General features: G+C 34.2%; 1 protein-coding gene across 3 annotated transcripts in view; it reads right to left on the bottom strand.

Moving 5' to 3' along the window:
• Positions 1 to 15,231, bottom strand: part of Agbl1 (ATP/GTP binding protein like 1) — a 958,008-nt gene that overhangs the window by 425,084 nt on the left and 517,693 nt on the right. For all 3 annotated transcript variants that reach the window (XM_023710175.1, XM_023710176.1, XM_023710177.1), the window contains one exon: positions 10,464 to 10,595. In XM_023710175.1, the coding sequence (XP_023565943.1) occupies positions 10,464 to 10,595 (132 nt within the window). The remainder of the gene's footprint in view (positions 1 to 10,463; positions 10,596 to 15,231) is intronic.

Raw genomic sequence — 15,231 nt, 5'->3', positions numbered from 1 at the left:
GAGTATGTTTAGCATTATAAGAAAACACCAAACTACCTTCTAAAGTGCCAGTACCATCGTGTGTTCCCTCCAAAGATGATGAGTTTCTGCTGTCCCATATCCTGGCCCAAATTTGTTGTTGTTAGTGTTTTAGATTTTAATAGTTGGGCAGTTAAGGAGAGTCACATGGAGAGAAAACATTCTCTCAGGCTTTCACAGAGAGTAAATTGGTCAAGCAATAGCCATGACTCATACACATGGCTGACACTAACAAAGGATCTACAAAGTGCGATAAAGGGTTTCAGGATAAATCCTGAAGGGACTTGACTGACCTTGTCAGATACAAAAGTCACATTTCTTGCTATATAGGTCTTGCTTTATCTTGGTCTTAACCATCCAGCAGAAAGGTTAAAAAAAAAAACTAGGTAAAAGGAGTGAAGCCATTTTGGTATTCTGGGCAGTAAAGGACTCAGGTCAACAAATTCTGACATTGCCAGTCCTGTGGGTGACCCACTACTATTATGGACTACTGGACTATATTGGAATATTTTGCTGAATTCATGCACCTACAATATTTAAATGGCAATGGAATACCCTTCTCTGACAAAAATAAACAAAAAAGGGGATACAAAATAGTTTGGGCAGTGCTATCACATTGTTGTTTCAAATTGCACTTCCTTTTGATGTGTTATGTGAACATCTTTTCATGTGTTTGTTTGCCATCTCTCTATCATCTGGGGTAAAGGATCTTTCAAGATTTTTTAGCCCATTTTTTAAACAAGTTGCTTGTTTTCTATGTGTTGAGATTTCAATGTTCTGTATAAAAATTCTGAGTTCTAGATGACAATCCTTTAGTATGTCTTCTGCAAATATTTTTTCTGAGTGTGGCTAGTCTTTTCATTTTTTGACAATATCTTTGTCAAATAAAAATGATTTTAATAAATTTCAAGTTGTCAAATATTTCTTTTATAAATTGTGACTGGGAGGCCATATCCAGGAAGTCACTGACAAACCCTAAGTTGCCTACATTGTCTCCTATGCTTTCTTCTAGGAATTTTACAGTTGTATTTATTGAACATTTACATCTGAGGTCTACTATGAGTTAACTGCTATGCAGGTGTGAAGTCTATATCTAGTTTTATTCTTCTATTGTTGTTGCATATTGATGTTTTATACCATACCATTTATTAAAGAAATTGAATTTGTTTATCTTTTATACTTTCTCATTGATTAGTGGAATATACTCACTAGATGTAATCAAAAAGCATGGTGAATTATCCACAGAACTGGCAATGTCCCAAAAGTTGTTGACTTGAGGGGGCCTACTGGTTAGCTCAGTTGTTTAAGCACCTGCTCATGCAAACACAGTCAGGTACAGGATACCTCGGTTCAATCCCCAGCTCCACCTGCCTTACCACAACTCACTCTTGGACTACTGGACTATATTGGATTATTTTGCTGAATTCACACACCTACAATATTTGAATGGCAATGTAACACCCATCTCTGACAAAATTAAACAAAAATGGGGGATATAAATGAAGGACCATCTTGTTCTGATATATAGATTTATATAGATCTATCTATCTATCTATCTATATCTATCTATCTATCTATGTGTTAGGCTATATATACAGCTACTTTCTCTTAACTCAATGAGAAGAAAGATTTGTACTAATAGCATTTGGACAGGATATCATGTTTGCATCTTGTACTTTGAATAGCTACTATGAAAACAACAATATGCAATGTATTAATTATTGTAGCTGTCCTACTAACCTGTTTTGAAACTGTCTCATTGCTATTTCTTTCTCAATAAAATTAAAAATATAAAAGCACAGTGAATGATTAATTTCTTTTCAAAGTATGACAGTAAAAGACACGTTGCCTCTTAATACCCCTCAACCTGAGTTCACTTTTTAAAAAAATGTTATGTTATTTTTGCCGTTTTCAGAAGGAATTTCTGCAGCTATTTCATGTCTTCTGTTGCACTGTGGTAGCTGCCTTGATGCCCTGAATCTGTTCAGACATGTGACTATCATGATCATCTTTATTTCAAGGAAGAGCCAGAAAAAAGCATGCTATGAGAAAACATTAAGGATAAGGGGGTAAGAACACACTGTAGTGTAACTTATTTGACAGAAATTCCCATAAATGGCTGATTAGCACAATGACCTACAAGACAGTGAATATTCATATGAAAAAGCTTACTACAGTAAAAGTCACAATGTCATCAAACTCTTTTAAAAACTTAGATACCTCCCACCCCAGCCTTGAGCACAGGTATCTCATTGTTCTCAACACTGTGACTTTTACTGCAATACACTTTTATTTTAAAGAATCGTCATATGGTTCAATTGTTTCTATTCCTGTCATTTCTTGGTTCTCTCTTGAGCTTCCCCAGATTATTTGTTCACTCCTACACTGGGGCGCAGTCTTGCTCATTGCAGTAAGTGCTGAAGCCCAACAGAGTAGTCACCAGTCCTTCAACTTTTTTCTCCTCTATGTTGTATGGGATATTGTGGGTCTTCTGTCTCCCTATAATCTGTGTATTCATATCATACCTACAAAATTACTGTGATTTTCAGCAGGATTGCACTGGATCTATAGATCAAGTTGGGGGCTGGGGATCTAGCTCAGTGGAGAAATGCCTGCGGGAGAAGCATGGAGTCCTGAGTTCAATGCCTATTATTTCTCTCTCTCTCTCTCTCTCTCTCTCTCTCTCTCTCTCTCTCTCTCTTACACACACACACACACACACACACACACACACACACAAAATCATAGATCAAGTTAGGAAGAACTGACATTTTGACAATATCTGTAAGACAACTTTGACAATTTCCATCTACAAGAATGAATAGCTCTCTAGTTTTTCTCTGCTTATGTTGGTCAAAATATAATAGTTTTTCTCATTCAGATCTTATGCATACTTTGTCAGAATTATACCGAAGCACGTTATTTTAGGGGGTACTAATGTAAATCGCATTATATTGTTACTTTTAAATTCTATTTTTTCCTATTTTGTGTGAAGGAGAGCAATTGAATTCTATATTAATTTATATTTTATCATTATATTATGCACTACTTTTTATATTATCCTACTGTGCTGCAACCTTTACGTTATTGTTAATTCAAAATTCGAAGAAACAAAACAAAGGCAATTTTATTTTTCTCTTTACAATCAGTATGTCTTTATTGCTTTTTTTTGTCTTACTTCATTGCTACAACTTCCAGCATAGAATTGAAAAGAAATGATGGAAAGGTCCCTTGATTTGTTCTTAACTTAATGAGAAAGCTTCTGGTTTCCGACCATTATGTATAATGTAGGATTTTATAGCTATTATTTACCAAGTTAAGAAAGTTGGGATTTATTCCCCCTTTCTGAGTTTCCATTATGAATGGATGTTGAATTTTGTCAAATCCTTTTGGTATGATCATGTAATTTTTCTTCTGTATCTCATTGATATGATGAATTATATTAAACAATTTTCAAATGTTGTATGAGAGCCATGAATATCAGGGTACATAATTAGGTCACATTGTATAACTCTTTATTATACAACGTTGTATCTGATTTGCTAATATTTTCTTGAAGATTTTTGCATCTATCTTCATAAGACATATTAATTTGTTGTTTTCTTTTTCCTAATGTCTTTTTGTCTTCTCCCATATGGATTTGATGTTGAGTGAATGCTGGCCTCATAAAATGAGTTAGGAAATATTCCCTCAATTGCAATATGCTAAGACTATAAAGAAGTGATATAATTTCTTCCTTAGATGCTTTTTAAAAGTCAACTATGAATTTATCTGACACTAGTATCTTCTGCTTATCAAAGCTATTAATTAGTAAATTATTGATTCAGCTCCTTTAGTACGTAAAGGCCTGATATGACTATTTCTTTTTATACAAGCTTTATTATTTTGGGTCTTCAAAAAACTTGATTACATCTAGCTTATCATATTCATTGCTATAAAATTTGTCATGATATTATCATACACTCATCCTTTATTCTCCATTTAGTGCCCACAAAATCAATAGTTATGTCCCACTTTTCATTTTCAAAATTAGAGATTTTGGGCCAAGGAGATACCTCAGTATCTTGCCTGACAAGCACAGGGTCCTGAGTTCAGTCCCCAGTACCAAAAAAATAATAATAATAATAATAATAATAATAAAATTAGCGATTTATGTCTTTTCCCTCTCCCTTTTTACCCTAGTTAACCTGGATATATTTTCAATATTTTTACTTTTGTAACTAGCTTTTGGTTCCACTAATTTTGTCCTTTGATTTCTTTTTTTAATATTTATTATAATCTTATTTTATTTTAAAGAGTAAAATCAAAAGCAAGAAAAACAAAAACAAATACAGAAACAGGGTAACATATAGCAATGCATATTTTACAGAATTTCAAAACAAGAATATCTGATTAACAATGATATATGTTCTATTTTTATCATCAAATCGGTTGCTCAGATTAACAGATACAGTTATGAAAGATTAGATATATGATTAAATATTACTGCATGCTTTTAATAAGTCTTAAATTTTTCTTGTCTCTCTTTTTCTCTTATTACCATTTTCTAAAAATATTTTAAAGAGAGTATAGTAATAATTGATATGATATTAGAAATGGTACATATTTAGAAGATCAAGATGACAGGTATTTCAAGCATGGGTTTTGTATTATACATTGCTGTCCTCAATGTAGTTGCTTAGTTCACAGATATCAGCATACAGATCTAATCAAGATGAGAATTCTATACATTAACTGCTATTTCTTAAAAACTGATGAAAATTCTTAGTACAATCACCTCAGCCTTCTTGTATATATACTTGCATGGTTTTCGCTCTACCTTTTTCCCTATCTTCTCTCCTTTCTCTCCTCCTCATTGTTTAATCCTTAACTTCCTGTTTCTTTCTATTTAACTGTACCTGTTATACGTTTAAAACTTTATTGCCTCTTTTGAGTTCTTACACTAGGGAGACAATACAATATTTACACATGTGGGTCTGATTTATTTCACTTATGTATACAGGCTCAAGTTGCATCCACTTAAATATGAAGGGTTCAACTTTGTCTTTCCTTATAGCTGAGTAATACTCCATTGTATAAATACCACATCTTTTTCATCCATTCCTCAGGTAATGGACATTTTGTTTGTTTCCAAGATTTGACTATGACAAATTCTGCTGCTATAAACATAGGTACACATATATCACTATGATATGATGTTTTCAGTTCTTTTGGAAAAATTCCTAGAAGGGGAATAGCTGGATTGAATAGGATTTCCAGTCTTAGTTTTTTGAGGAGTCTCCACACTGATTTACATAATGGTTGTACCAGTACACAGTCACACCAGCAGTTGAGAAGGGTTCCTTGTTTCCCTGAAGCCTCTCCAGAATTTGTTGTTAGTTGACTTCTTTATGATAGACATTCTTTATGAGGTTAGATATTGTTTTAATTTGCATTTTTTGAATAGCCAGTGATGTGGAACATTTTTTTCAGGTATTTATTTGCCTATTATATTTCTTCCTCTGAGAAGTATGTATTCATCTCACATGCCCATTTTGGACTGGGTCTTTAAATTTTGGGGACCTAATTATTTTGACATCTTTATATATTCTAGATAGAAGACTTTTGCCTGAGTGATTATTGGTTAAGACTTTTTCCAAATTTGTGGGTTGTCTTTTCACTCTGTTGGTAATTTCTTTTGCCATGCATAAACTTCTCAATAAAAGAAAAGTCTTGTTGTTAATTCATTGAAGCATTTCCTGTGCAGTTTTATTTTTGTTCATGAACTGTTTCATTACCCCTATAGCTTCAACACTTTCACCTATTTTCTCTTCCAGTAGATTTAGTGTTTCTGTTTTAATGTTTAAATCTTTAATCCATTTTGACTTTAGTTTAGTGCATAGTGATAGACCCAGGTCTAGTTTTAGATTTTGGTACGTAGAAATCCAGTTTTTCCAGAACCATTTGTTAAAGAGCCTATCTTTCCTCCAGTGAACATGTTTGTCCCCTTTGTCAAAGATAAAATGGATGAGTGTGTTTGTAGTTGTGTCTACATATTCTAACCTGTTTCATTGATCCTTGGGCCTTGGGTTTTTGTTGTTGTTGTTGTTTGTTTGTTTGTTTGTTTGTTTGTTTGTTTTGCCAGTACCATGCTGATTTTATCACAGTAGCTTTGCAGTATAATTTCAAGTCAGGGATTGTAAGTCTTCCTGCCTTGCCTGTGTTGCCCAGGATGCCTTTGCCATTCTAGTTTTTTTCTGGCTCCAAATAAATTTTAGGAATGATTTCTCTAGGTTTGTGAGGTATGTTGGTGGTATTTTGATAGGGATTGCATTAAATCTGTATAACCATTTTGGGAATATGTTCATCATTATAGTGTTGGTCCTTCCTATCTAGGAGCAAGGAATATCTTTCAATTCTCTAAAATCCTCTTTGATCTCTTTTTTTCAGAGTACTATAATTTTCATTCAATAGATCTTTTACTTCTTTAGTTAGATTAATTCCTAGGTATTTAATTTTTGTGGGAGCTAGTGTAAAGGATATTGTTTCTCTAATTTCTCTCTCTGTGTTTGTTATCTGTGTAGAGGACTGCTGTTGATTTTTGGGTATTGACTTTGTAACCTACTGTGCTACTGAATTTGTTTATTAATTCTAGGAAGTTCTTGGTGGAGTTTTTTGGATGTTCCAAGTAGACTATCATGTCATCTGCAAATAATGATAGTTTAACTTCTTTACCTATTCATACTCCTTTTATTTCTCTCCCTTGTCTAATGGCTCTAGATAATGATTCCAGGTCTACAAGTTCAATCTCATCCAGCTGGGCCTCTGCAGTCTTGGTTCCACACCTGGCCTGTCCACTGAAGGTTCCAGTGCCTGGCCCCACACCATGTCTGTCCACTCTGTCTTTTGATTTTCTATTTTCCATTTCATTGATTTATATTCCAATATTTTTGATAAATAAAAATACATATATTTAATATGTATAATGTGATGCTTGGATTTGGCCTAATTTTTAAGAATTTCTTTTCTTCTGCTTACTTGAGATTTACTTTGTTCCTTCTTTTCTAGTTTCTTAAGGCATAAACATAGATCATTGGTTTTAGACCTTCTATTCTAACACAAGCATTCAATCCTCAAAATTTCCCCAATTTTGATAAACAACATTTTGATGTAGCCTAAAATATTTTTCTAATTTAGAGGTTTCTCCTCTGACTTTTGCGTTAAGTGTATGTTATTTAAAATAGATGTACTTTGGAATTTACAGTTATTCTGTTGATATCTACCTTAATTCTATCATGTTTGAGAACATTGTTTCTTTTAAGATTAAGGTGTTTTAATGGTCTATAGTACAATATATCCTGGTGAATGTTTCATGTGAACTAGAGAAGAATGTATATCCTGTTGATGGATGACATCCTATGTAGACTTAATGAATGCCAGTTAGTTGATGGTGTTTGTTGAACTCAAATATATCCTAACTTATTTTCTTCCAGGTGGATTTGTCCATTTTCTGATGTGGTGAGTGAAGTTCCCAGTGATGCCAGTGGACTCACCTCTTTCTCTTTGTATGTTTTTATTTTTTTATTCCATGTATTTTGATATTGTCAGGCATATACATCCTAAGGATTATTATGTCTTCTTAGAAAATTGACCATGTTATCATTAGTAACCTTCTTTATCTCTTATAATTTGCCTGCTGCTTGCTGAATTAATGTAATTACTCTTAATTTGCTTTGCTTGATGCTAGCATCATGCGTCATGTTTGTTCTAATTCCTTTTAATGTATATGTCTTTGTATTGAAGGTAGTTTTCTTCCACACATCATAATGTTGAATCTTATTTTTTATTCACTTTGAAAGTCTCTTTTAAGCTTAGTCCATATAGACTATTGAAGGTCAATGTGGTTATTGATATTGTTGGGTCAATATCTATCATATGTATTGCTATTTTCGATTTTTTTCTTCCTTGTCCTCTGTTCCTACTTCTGTCCTTTCCTGCTTTTAGTAGACTAAATTGAAAATTTTATGATTCTATTGCCTTTTTGAGAAAATCAACTCTATTTTCATGTTTTTTAGTGATTGTCCTAAGTTTTTAATATGTATGTTCTACTAATTTCAAATACTAGTATACTACTTTATAGGCAGTGTACCTTATCATTAATAACATAAACAGAAGCCTTCTTTCTGATTCTTGCATCCTTAATGCCATTCATTTCATCTACATAAAAAATTTTTGTGAATATGCAATTAATGAAATACATTGTTGATATCATTACATAGGTACTATGGCTCTAGCATTAACCTACCTTTCACAAACACCCTCCCCTGGGTCTCAGTTTCTTCATTAATAAAATTAATCTTTTCTATTCTTAAAAATCCATTTGTACAGTGATAAAGTATTTTGATGGAATCACCATACTCAAAGCCATGATCTATAAGACACTGTGCCTAGATTTTCAATAACAGCAATGAAAAGAACTACATATAGGCAGGACACCAAGAGCAAGATCACATAGAAAGCGAGAGATGAAGCATAACCCTAATCCTTTCTCTTGTTTTCATGTATTACATATAGCTCATGAGCTATCTCTGAAGAGCCCTATCTAATAAAATACGATAGTAATTGTATTTTACAATATTAAAATACAATAAAATGAACTCTAATAAAATACACATAAAGTTTGACTTCCTCATTTCACCAAGGAAAAAACTGATATTTAGGCAAATTATCTACCTCAAACCATGGATAACATGGGTGAATATGAATGTCCAGATAGATTGCTTTCATATCAACATTTCTATGTTACATCTACTTAATGTACTCCTATGCTTATGTTCATAGCTGGAGACCATCATGTATATACTGGTCACATTTTCCCTTTCACATTGCCTCATGCTAAACTTGCCTGCAAAATATTCTTACAATTTGCTAGTTAAATAACATAAGTAAAATACTAAAATTGAAATACACAGGATAGGACTCATTCTATAATTGATGGTGATGGCTTGGCTCTGCCCCATTCTGTGTGAGCTTTGTAAGGAGATTTCTTAGAGTTCTGCTTCTTCTAAGCTCCATGAGTATACAGAATTATCCATGAATATTGCTACCTTCTTTTGGGAAAGTTGCAGTCAAGGGCACATATTTAAGATTAAATAATGTTAAACAAGCAGCAAAGCCTTCATATTTAAGATCAATAACAGGATATTTTTAGTTCAAGTTATGTATAAGAAATAACTTTATAGATGTCAGCAAGAGTTTTCCAAATAAATATGTGGGTTTACTCAACTAGCATCTTAAGAAAAGACAGTTGAACTTTCTGCAATATGTTACTATCACACGGGCTAAGCCTTAGAGCAAATAGGTCATTGAGGATAAGCTGTTAATTCTGCTATAATAGTTTCAGGGTAGCTGTATTGATCACAGCGGGCTATTTCTAACGTTCATAGGTAAATAGGAATGAAGAGAAATGCAAGAAACAGGAGCAGTACTTCCAAGGGAACTGGTAGATTGGTGGATTTTTACCTCTTTTAATACTACAGTATTGTTAACCTTGGAAATGAAGCTATTTTGTACACAGTAAAATGACACACTCAAAATCATAAAAAAAATTAGCTAGTCTTATTTTGACAATTTGTCAACAATTTGCATTGTTGTATGTTATCCTGTTTCTGTTTTTGATTCTGCTATTTGTTTTTGCTTTTTTTTTACTATTCAAAATTAAATTAAATTAAATTTTAAAATTCTTAAAAGATATAGAAGAGCAAGGTGGCATCTTAACTTGCCTCATTCCTTTACAAATTTGTCACGAAGACCAGTTTCCATGTTGGGTTTGGACAACTTGCGCTATTCTACCTCTTCCTTGAATTCAATAAGCAAGAATTTGTCTCATCCCTTTTGGCCAAAAAAAAAAGTCCTGCTATTTCCACTCTCCCTTAACTTCCTACATGGTTCAGGAAATAATCATAGAGCTGTAATGACTGGAGTCCAGTAAAAATTGCATTAATTTCAGTGGATTACTGCTCTGGTTTTACAGAGCACTCACATAGAAGGATATAGATAATCTAAAGCCTTAATTTGTTTCTTCCTACATATGTATTTAAGGTTCTTCTGCCTTCAGTATTATTATGTTCCCTTTAGTATTTTTACTATCTTAATTTTACAGATGACAGCATGGTAGTTGAAAGATGTAATGTTAGTGATTCATAATCACACTCTTATTCACTGTAAATTCAGCCACTAAAATAAGATTTCTGTCTCAAATTTTCATGCTTTCTATTCATAAAGGAAGTAAAAGCAAAATAACCAAGACAGAAGCCAGTACATGAAGAGGTTATGCAAGCTTTTCTCCTATTTGTAGGCTATCTTATATTTAAAATACTTATTTGGAAAAAATGGTGTGGTACCGAGTCTCACAGGTCATACTTTTGTCACCAAGTTCTTCGTGTCCCTCTCCCCCAATGACTTGCCCTGTAACTGATGTCCTCCAAGAGAGCAGATGTGCCCACAGGACAGTTTGCTTGCCACAAGGTTTCCTTGATGCTGCAGCCATAAATGAACACATTCTTCTTCTGGGAGTGACCATGAAAATCACAGAAGACCTACAACAGTCAAACGAAAGGGAAATAAATCCAGGTCAGATTTGCTGGTTTTTCAAACATTGAAAATATCAGTTCTCTAAGGTGGCTACTATTTACTCCAAAAAAACTAGCTCCATGAGGGCAGTGGGTGATTTTAGCAAGAGCTGTATTGGTAGAGTTATCAGAAAAGACTGTAGATTGTAGGTATCTTAGAAGTGAACAAAGTAGAAGCAATGTGAGGCATGAATACCCTTGATTGAGAAATTTACTGACTGGGAAGAGACAGGGTCAAAGCTGAAAGATAAAAATAGGAAAAAAAGACATTTTAAAATATATATGAGAGGTTTGAATAATTAAAAAAGTCAACAAGAAAAAAGCATTTTAAAGCAATACATTAAATATGTAAAAGAGAAGTTAATAAATCACTATAAGTTCTCCCTAGATTTTGATGTGGTAAAGAATGATCACTAAAATTCAATGGATTGTCCAATGAAGGTTTATTTTTTATTCATGCTATAGATCAGCTGGGACAATGCTCAGCATGGCTTCATTCTTTGGTTCAACTACATAAAGAGCCCTAACTTGGAACATGCCATTTTTGCGGCAAATAAAAAAAAAAATGTCAAAGGTAGAATTATGTGATGGCTATGAAGTCTTCCACAGAAGCAAAAGAAATCTCGTATCTATTTTTTGGGACCATGACTCAAAGAAAGGCAAGCAGCCATTCTTCTCAATGGAGAGTAGAGTGTATTTTGCTGTGTAAATCATGTGAAAAAGGACAGTGATACAAAATCATATTACTACAAAGTGAGATGTTAGTCATTTTTAATTGAAAAGGTATCAACAATTTTTTTAATTTATTAATAATGTGTATAGTGCATAATGTTCACATTCCTTTGGGGAAGCTGGTACATGTATGCAATACATCTTAATTCTTTTTATCATCCATTTTTTCCTTTCCCTCCCATCTCTCAATTTCCTTTCTCTTTTTTTTTATTTTTGGACATGTTTGCGATACATGATGTTTACCTTCCTTGGGTGGTGCTGTACAAGTACATTACACAGCCTAATTCTTTATTTTATTTATTTATTTATTTTTGATACTGGGAATCAAACGCAGGACCTTGTGCCTGTTGGGCAGGCCCTGTGCCACTGAGCTACATCCCCAGACCGCAATTTCTTTTCTTCGTCCCTTATCTCTTCCTTGTCTCCATTCTCCAGTCATCTCTTGATTACCTTCTTCTCTGACAGTGATCTGTCTCCCTACTTCTTATTATCTATCTTTTATTTTGCACTTTATTTTTACTCTGAGTTTCTAAGAAAAACAATTTGATTTTCAAGCTTGTGTGTCTGACAGGCTTGAAAATTTATTTCAGTTAATGTTATGGTTTCAAGGAGCATCCACTTCCTACAAATGACTCAAATTGAACCACAAAATTTTAGGGACCCTGTCTGCAAGGTCTTTTGCAATGGCCTATGTGCCCTCATTATCAAGAAGGGGAGTATGCTTCTTCATACATTGATTCTGAACTTAGCTGTGTGACCTCTTGGTCAGTGAGAACAGACAAATACAATGTGAGCTGAGGTTAGTAAAATGCTTGTGCTTACATTATTGGCTGCTGTGATGTCCCAGGGAACACTGAGCCAATTTCCAAGTGAACGAGCACAGACCAGCCTGCTGGAGGATGTCCCTGCTAACTTGGCTGATGCCAGGTTTGTCTCACAGCACACAGTTGGGCCAACCTAACACTGACCCAAGGAATCATCCAGAATCAGGAGAAATAGTGCATAGTTTATGTCAGGGTGGCTCATTGTCCAACAAAATCTATATGTTAAACTCATGTGTCCCTTTAGTCTAAGATGTGCCTCCCTCCATTCCTCATGTACAACACACAAATCTCCTCCCCAAGAAATGTGCACTTAGGTCCTATTCTGACACCAATGTCAGACTTTCTGGCCAAGATCTCATCATAGTTCCTATATTCTGTGTGTGCTTTCTGAACCCTGAACAAAACAGGAAAGCCTTCTGCTTAACTACATCCAAGGTTTTGAAAAGGATCAGAATTGACAACAAACCTCTTACTTAGAAGGGATGAACAGGAGGATCAACAAAATCATTTGTCGATAGCAGTACTGAAGTACAAACAGAGAGCTCTGAGATGTTCCTACCTCTTGCATGTAGGGCCTGTGGGTTCCTAGGCTCCAGTCTTACTCCCTAGCAAAAGTTTTCCAATATTAACTTTCTCCATAACTCTTCAATTTTAAATTTTAATTTTTAATATTTATTTATTTATGTATGTACAGGGTCTCACTACACAGCTCAGACTGCTAATGACCCTCCTATATTACCCTCCCCAGTCATCCCTGGTTTCGGCTGGCATTGCATACCTGGTGTTCCCAAGACCAGCACGGCATGCAGTACCAGAAATCAAACCTGGTCTTTGCACTAGCCAGGGAGGCTCTTAGACTGTCTATCTATCTCCCCAGCCCTTTTACATAACTCTTGATCTTCCTTGATAAGTGTTTGCTTTTCCATTGTCCTTGCCACTTGTGAAAAAGGGATTTAAAATTTTGAAAATGAATTCTATTTTAAGGCCAAACATCTCCACTTGCTGATCCTGTGATACAGAATTTTGAGAGGCCAATGTTTGATTAGGGTTTTTTTTTTAATTAATTTTATTGAGAAACAAATTGTAATGTGATAGCTTCAAAATAGGTTGGTAGGAGAATTACAACTAATACATTGCATACTGCTGTCTTTGTAGTAGTCACTCATAGCACAAGATGCAGACATGATATCCTGTACAAACACTATTAGTACAGATCTTTCTTCTTATTGCATTAAAAAATAGCTATATATCTATCCTAACTATTTCATATGTACAGATACAAAATGGTCCTTCATATATATCACCTTTTTTTGTTCAGTTTTGTCAGAGATGGGTATTCCATTGCCATCCAAATATTGTAGGTGCATGAATTCAGCAAAATATTCCAATATAGTCCAGTAGTTCCCAATAGTAGTGGGTTATCCGCAGGACTGGCAATGTCCGAATCTGATGACTTGATCCTTCCACAGCTCAGCATATTAACATAGTTTAACTTTTCATACCTTGTTTCTACACTTTTCTGCTGGATGGTTAAGACCAAGATAAAACAAGACCTATATAACAAAAAATGTAACTTTTTTAGCTGACATGATCAGTCAATTCCCCTCAGGACTTATCCCAAAACCCTGTACCACAGTCTGTAGATCTTTTATCAGTGTCAGCCATGTGGATGAGTCATGGCCATTACTTGACCAATTTGCTCTCTGAGAGCCTGAGAGGATGTTTGATTCGATTTCAAAACATCACACTCTCTTTGAGTCTCTGCACTGTAAAAGTGTAAAAATAAAACACATGAAGGTAAAAATAAAATAATTTTCTTTTTCTCTTGATCTTAAGTTCTCTTAAATATAATGGTCAAAACAAACAAAATAGTAGCTATACAGATATTATGATAAAATATGTAAAAGTAAGTATATCAACTTAATAGCACAAAATATAAAAAAAAATAAATTGGTACCACTGTGATAAGGCCATTAAAGTATTCATGTACAAATCAGAAAAGATATAAAAATCTAGGATCAGATTAAACAAACATAATATAACCAAAAAATGATTTACTTAAACTGAAATATGTAAATAATCTCATTAAATATCAATGGTCAAAATGCAATAATTAAAAGAGGATAAATAAGCAATATCCCATATATACTGTCTCTAAAAAGTTAATTTTAAATATAAGAATATAGGTTTAAAGTAAAAATTGGAGAAAATATTTGTAGTTCAAACCCTAAACAAAAGAGAGGTGGCATAGCTCTATTAACTACCAGAACAAAAGTATTATCAAGGATATAAAAAGATACAAAGGTTAATGCATTAATCTTGCCTTTGGCGGTTGTGTTATCATTACTGTTTCTTTCAAAAGTCTTGACACTCCCATCTTAAAAGAGAGTTCGTTTTGGCTCATGACTTAGAGATTGAGTCCACAGTAGGGTCACTCCAAGAGACAGATGTGGTGGGAGGGTCTGGTGAATGAAGGCTACACTCACCCCACAGCACCCAGCAAGCAAAGAGAGAAGGGAAGATCCAGCGGAAATAACACTGCCATCCAGGTTACACCTAACTCTTTAGATCAGGCCCCACTTCCAAACATTAGAGATGTGAGGGGCAACATTTTAAAATATGACCATCGCAGTACGTAAGTACTACCCCCTAGTCTCTGTGAAAATTAAAAACTCTACTCAATGGAGGTATAGACCACTCCTGGCTAGTGTATTTCTCACTGCTCTAGAGGAGATTACGTCTTGAGAGCTGTCTCATGAGCAGTACTTTTTCCCACCTTCCGAGGCTAAGTAGTCTCCTCACACTGCACAAAGGAACCTCCTGTATCTCACCATATATAAACTATTGTCAAGTACAAAGATTCAGCAAAGCAATCAATTAAGTCGTTAGTTAACCTCCAGGTGCTTAAGCTGCTAAAGAAACTTTAGATCACATATTCTTGTCAACAAAATCAGCTAAAATCCAGCAGTAGTGTATTCTGTCCTTATTAGCAAAACACCTTTAGTATACATTACTAAATATGTTGCCCAGGTTTTGAAAATTATATA

This window comes from Octodon degus, unplaced genomic scaffold, assembly GCF_000260255.1.
Source record: "Octodon degus isolate 3935 unplaced genomic scaffold, OctDeg1.0 scaffold00002, whole genome shotgun sequence".
Classification (NCBI taxonomy): domain Eukaryota; kingdom Metazoa; phylum Chordata; class Mammalia; order Rodentia; family Octodontidae; genus Octodon; species Octodon degus.
This window is presented reverse-complemented; position numbering and strand designations above follow the sequence as displayed.